The sequence below is a fragment of the Tachypleus tridentatus genome, chromosome 10 (assembly GCF_004210375.1).
Source record: "Tachypleus tridentatus isolate NWPU-2018 chromosome 10, ASM421037v1, whole genome shotgun sequence".
NCBI classification, from domain to species: Eukaryota; Metazoa; Arthropoda; class Merostomata; order Xiphosura; family Limulidae; genus Tachypleus; species Tachypleus tridentatus.
The window spans coordinates 192,288,093-192,294,092 of NC_134834.1; the positions used below are offsets into that span (position 1 = coordinate 192,288,093).

The 6,000-nt window shown below is 35.4% G+C and overlaps 1 protein-coding gene across 1 annotated transcript in view; it reads left to right on the forward strand.

The window, feature by feature from the left end:
• Window positions 1-5,509, forward strand: part of LOC143227854 (alkaline phosphatase, tissue-nonspecific isozyme-like) — a 42,138-nt gene extending 36,629 nt beyond the window's left edge. The window contains exons 6-7 of the mRNA XM_076459203.1: window positions 1,069-1,191; window positions 2,568-5,509. Of these exons, the coding sequence (XP_076315318.1) occupies window positions 1,069-1,191; window positions 2,568-2,944 (500 nt within the window). The 3' untranslated portion in view covers window positions 2,945-5,509. The remainder of the gene's footprint in view (window positions 1-1,068; window positions 1,192-2,567) is intronic.
• The last annotated feature ends 491 nt before the right edge of the window (window positions 5,510-6,000 follow it).

Here is a 6,000-nt window from a genome sequence, read left to right on the forward strand (position 1 = left end):
TAAAAGTAAATGAAAGTTAGTCTACTTTTTAAATGTTTCGACTTCATTGTGATGTATATTTTATGTCAATTGTGTAGTGGAAGGTAAACATAGAAAAATAGTGTTTTATCTACTTGTCACTTGATGCTTTAGTGCCTATTACGTCACTACTCGGACGTACCAAGTATGTTAAGTTTATCCGCCTGTTTAGTTATTACTACAGCATTGTTTTAAGTGTAGACATTCAGTATTGTTAAATATTATCGCCCATAGTGGCTCAGTGAGATGTATGAGGGTTTATAATGGTAGAATTAGGAGTTCGATCCTAGCTACGCACGCGGTACATATAGCCCATTGTGTTTAAACAAATAAAGTAAACAAAAAGTGAATGTTAACAAGTTGTGATTAGGTTTTCACAGATAAATTCTGTGAGGGACATCTGCACAGTTTAGTGCCACAATTTAAAGATAAAGCCTAGGTAAATGAAAAAAGGTATTTATAATAAAGGGAATATGAAATTAAGAGTGAAATAATGCAGTAAAAAATCTGCAGTAAAATGTATCACTATATTATTCTTTGTTGTTAAGGCAATGCTAACGTTTCTTTTGATCGACCTGACAGATGATATGTGTACGTGTTTGATTTTAACCCTAAATTTTACCTACCGCGCAGAGTCGCCTGCAACTAAAGACGGTTGTTATTCTTAAAAGTTCGGATACAAACTTCAAGAAGCAGTTACTCATTTAAGACATTGTGGGTAGTGCCAACATGTCTTCCGTTATCGCTTCATTCGTTTTTATAGTGTTCACAGGTGGCGTTAAAAGAAAGAAATGCCAATAAACTTTACGTTGTGTTAAATTTATTATTTTAGGCTTGCGTCATTACCTTCCCTACAAGAATATTGGTTTGAAACATAAATTATAATGAAATAAAAAGTCGTTTTTTCTGTGCTAGGAATTTCCAAACTTTAATTACTTTTTATTAAATATATGATTCTTTATTTTCACATTTTTAGTGAGTACCATCATTTGAAACCACTGGTTCAAATTTGCGTGGTTATTCTAAACGTTCTTCTTGTTTGTATAACAGGTACTGATGATCATGTATCTGACGTAGATGGTTTACCGTACACGACTCTTCTGTATTCTAACGGACCAGGTTACAACAGAAACTTCCCGTTGGGTCGACAAAACCTCACGGGGTTAGACACTGGTAAGGACTTCATGAGTCTCGCTTCTTTTTTTTTTTCAGAATTAGATCTTTCCTAAGCCTACTCTCAAGCTCATCACGAGTCTCCTGGTTCTTTCGTAGAATTAGGCCTAACTTTACCGTGGATTTACTTCGTTTAAAACACCAATTACATTATGACGTTTAATCTACCCACTCCTCAGCGGTACAGCGGTAAGTTTACAAATTTACAACACTAAGTTTGGGGCTCGATACCCTACGGTGAACACAATAGATAACCCAATATAATGTGACTTTGTTCTAAATATATATATATATATATATATACACGTTATAAATTTGTATATCACTTCTTTTTTTAAATATTTTACTTTTTAACATCTCCTATACGACCCAGCCCAGCATCTTTTTTGTACTAAGCCTAGTATAGTCAACAGTAAACCGGTGATTTAGGGTTATTTCAATAGGTTTCAATGAAAGAGGCTCGACACAACTTCTGCAACTCACAAAAACAAGTAAATACGAATGAAAACATGATATGATGAAAATCATTCTGAATTATAACATGGTGGTGCATTATACGTTATATCATCCTTCTTACTTACTATTAATAGCAGAAATGATAGTCTAAACTTGAGAATCGCTAAGGAAATTATTACCTAATTTCATCTGGTTCAGCTTCAACACTGCACCTTTAGGCTTTACTGTGCCGTTAGTTTCACAAAATATTGAAACTAATATGTGATATTAATTTCATATATGTGATTCAAATATCCTTTTTTAAAAAATAACGATACTGTTGTTGTTGTTGGGTTTTTTCCACTGTCAATACAGTAATCAGTTGAGGAATTTCCGATTCAGCTGGATTGTTAAATAAATTGAGATATGTTCTAACTGGTTCTTCCTTCATCCGACCTGGACCCACGGTTTAGCTTATTTATTACACTACAACTACACCTAGAACATGTTTCATTGCTACTTCGGTTTACTTTACATTTACAAGTTAACTTATCCATGTTGACTCTCATGTTATCGGATTAGGTCACAGCACCTAGGCCTCGAAAATAATGTCTTCCTTTTGTCTAATTAAAACAGCCCCAAAAATTTCTGGATGGCTCTTTTATTTTATTTTAAGAGGGGGGTACACATTAAGATGCCAGGCTGACTCCTTGCAGGATTTGCATTTTTCTACAATTTGTAGATAATTAAGATAAAATATTAATACTAAATTAGCTTAAATATTTATCTACTCGATTCAGTCAAATATGTCTTATGTACAACGAGACCAAAAACAGAAAAATTAATTAAGAACACATACATGGAAATAGAAGAGAAAAAGACAAGGTAAAAAAATTAGTAGTTTAGAAATTGATGATAAATTGCTTTATTCCTACCTCCAGGAGATAAAAATTATGTACAACAGTCAGCAGTCCCCAGGAGATGGGATACTCACGGAGGAGAAGATGTACCAGTGTACACTCATGGGCCTATGGCTCACCTATTCAGGGGAGTGTTCGAGCAAACTTACATCCCCCACGCTATGGCTTACGCTGCATGTATCGGTCCTAACAAGAAAACGTGTGGTCGAGGACGACATCACCACCAACCTCAGAAGTTGGACTGTCCACCTGTAGATGGAAAGGTTGCCTCAACTTGGAGAAATGGAGGGGTGACGGAAACCCCTCTTGTTTCTGTGTGTTGCGCTACAGTGATTACAGTTTTGCTGATCTGGCAGAATGAAAAATGTGATATGGGCGTTGGATTTAACATGGTTTAACGTGAACAACATTGTTTTAAGTTTAACACCTAACATTTCATTTTGATCCATCAGATCAGTTGTGAGGATGTGTGATGGAACTTAAGACCAGTATTACATAAGAAACAGGCACGTTTGTAAAGGAAAATAATGTTTGGATTGTCTTAAATTTAGCGCAGATAGCCCTCGTGTAGCTATGCAGTGTAAGACTAGAGGCAAGGCAACTAGTCATCACCATCCACCGCCAACTCTTGGGCTACTCTTTTACCAACGAATAGTGGGATTGACCGTCACATTATAACATCCCGGCGGCTGAAAAGGCGAGAATGTTTGATGCGATGGGGATTCTAACCCGCGATCCTCAGATTGCTAGTCGAACGCCCTAACTACCTGGCCATGCCGGGCCGGAAAATAATGTTCCAACTCGTTAACATAATATAATTACTTAAAGTTTGTGTTCTGAAGTTTGAAGCATGTGTACTGGGGAAAATAACTGATGTAGTTACACCTTTAACTGATAAACAATCACATAATATTTAACAATATACATATCAGTGTGCAGATATATTTAACAATATACATATCAGTGTGCAGATTGCCATGACTGTGGCTGTTTAAATATTTGCTATTTAAAAACTGTTGTACTAATGTGAATACTGTACTCCTGCCATTTTAAAGATCACTGGCCCGGTATGACCAGTTGGTTAGGGCGTTTGACTCGTAATCTGAGGGTCGTGTGTTCGAATCCCGTTACTTCAAACATGCTCGCCCCTTCATTGGGGGGGGGCGTTGTAATGTTCGGTCAGTCTCTTTATTCGTTCGTAAAAGAGCAGCCCAAGAATTGGCGGTGGGTTGTGATGACTAGCTGCCTTCCCTTTAATTCTACACTGTTAAATTGGGAATGACTAGCGGAGATAACCCTCATGTTGCTTTTCACGAAAATTCAAAGCAGTCAAACAAATGCAAACATGTTAAGGTTCACTACAAAATCATCATGATTTATTACGTGTGACCACTATCAGCCATATTGAAAACCTTCAATGTGACCGTCTGTTTACACTGTCAGTCCACCAATGGGACAGCGGTAAGTCTACGGATTTACAACGCTAAAATTAGGGGTTTGATTCCTCTCGGTGGATGCAGCACATAGCCAGATGTTGCTTTGCTGGAAGAAAAACACACACACAGTCAAGTTAAGCATCCCTATTGTTACGTAGCGTAAATAGCTTTAAAAACTGAAATCCCTTCATACTCGGACAATTACCAGTAATGAAATTAAACAGTTGGAAACACTGACAGTCTGAGAGTGGTCATGGATTCTTTTTGGTAATGTATTTTAATATTACCGGTTACGAGAACAAATTACATGGTAATCTCGACAGCGTGGAAGTGGCCATAGATTATTTTTCTTTATGTGATAAAAACAGACGGTAATTTTGATAGACTGGGAGTGGCCATGGATTCTTTCCTAAAATGTGTATTAATATTATCGGTTTCGTGATCAAACAGTCGTTAGCCTTCTGAATTCTGTTTTTATTACGTCCATTTTTGTTTATTACATACAAACACTCGAAATACAATAAGTATTTCTCATGCAAGAAACCTCGTGTAAAGTACAACCAGAGAGTCCCAAGGCTCAGTCGAGACAACAACAACTGAGACCTAAATTCACACTTTTCGTTTATCTCGCCCCTTAGTTACTTCTTGGTTACATATTTCTGAAATGGATTATTACTTTGGAAAGTTTAAAAAACTATATTATAAACAACTTGTAGTCCGTCTTCCTCAGACCAGATGAGATGAGGCTTAGCAAACATTGTAACGTACAGTGAGTACTGTCTTATCGGATTAGTAACATTATCTCTGAGTATGTACACCACATCGTTGGTTAAGTATAACTACATCCTATAATTATGCATACCAACATTTGTTCTATATAAGTATATTTAAATACGTGCCGTATATATCTTTTCAAGATACAATGTTCACGAAAAGTTAAGTTTTTGTAAACAAGAACCTAATTCCCTCTAAGTTGACCATGTAAAGTGTAAAAAACAAACAAATTGTAAGTTTTCCATTTTTTTACTAATTCAGTGTATTTGTTATGAAAGAGAGTTCTAGTTTTCAACCCTTTTTTGTGTATACGTATTGTCATGTGTCCTTAAGATGTGACATGTGACCACGGAAGATATGGAATAAAAGTTGTTATCTCTGCACTAATATACGTGTCTTTTACAAAACTAAACATCTGATTTCTTACTGTTTCTATAATTATATTAAAAACACAATAATTTGAGCTTCAACAGTGACTTGACATTAATTCGTTGAGCAATAATCTTTTTTACAATTTGATGTATGTGTTTTTTTTTTTATATTTCTGGAAGCACAATAACATTAATTTATGTCTAACTCGATTTTGAACAAGATGCCAATGTTTCTGAAAGCGTTGGGTAAATTATTACAGACCCGTGCTTCTGGTCGTCTTATAACAGTATTGTTCACACTATAACATTGTGTGATGAAATTACGTCTCACTATTATACAACAATGTATTCCCGAAATCATTAAATTACTACAGACATTGTTCAATTACTCCTTACATTATTATTTTGTGATAAATTATGTTGTATGTATGTATGCTTAGCTGAGTATGGTTAGAACAAAATAATAAAGATTCGAAACAGCTGTATTACAACAGTTAAAAACAGTGTCATTCATATCTGTAATAACTGAACTTTTATGTATATACTAAAACGACCAATTTATAACCTCTCAACTGTGACTGTCCAGTCACAACTAATCTCAAATTGTATTCAGTACAGGTAGCTCGTTCATATCTTTTCGAGACTGCAATTAAAACAATAATACGTACAGAAGATATACTTGAAAACTAGTTCGAGTCTGCCACCAGGAGGAGGCATATCTGTTACGGATATTCTAAATTTTAGTAAACTTACAGAAAATAGAAGATGAAATTCTAAGCGTTCATCACATCAAATGTGTGTGTGTATTCATTATGTTGTCTGTGTGTTGAATTTTCGCGTAAAGTGCTAATTTAGAAGTGTAAACTAGAGGGT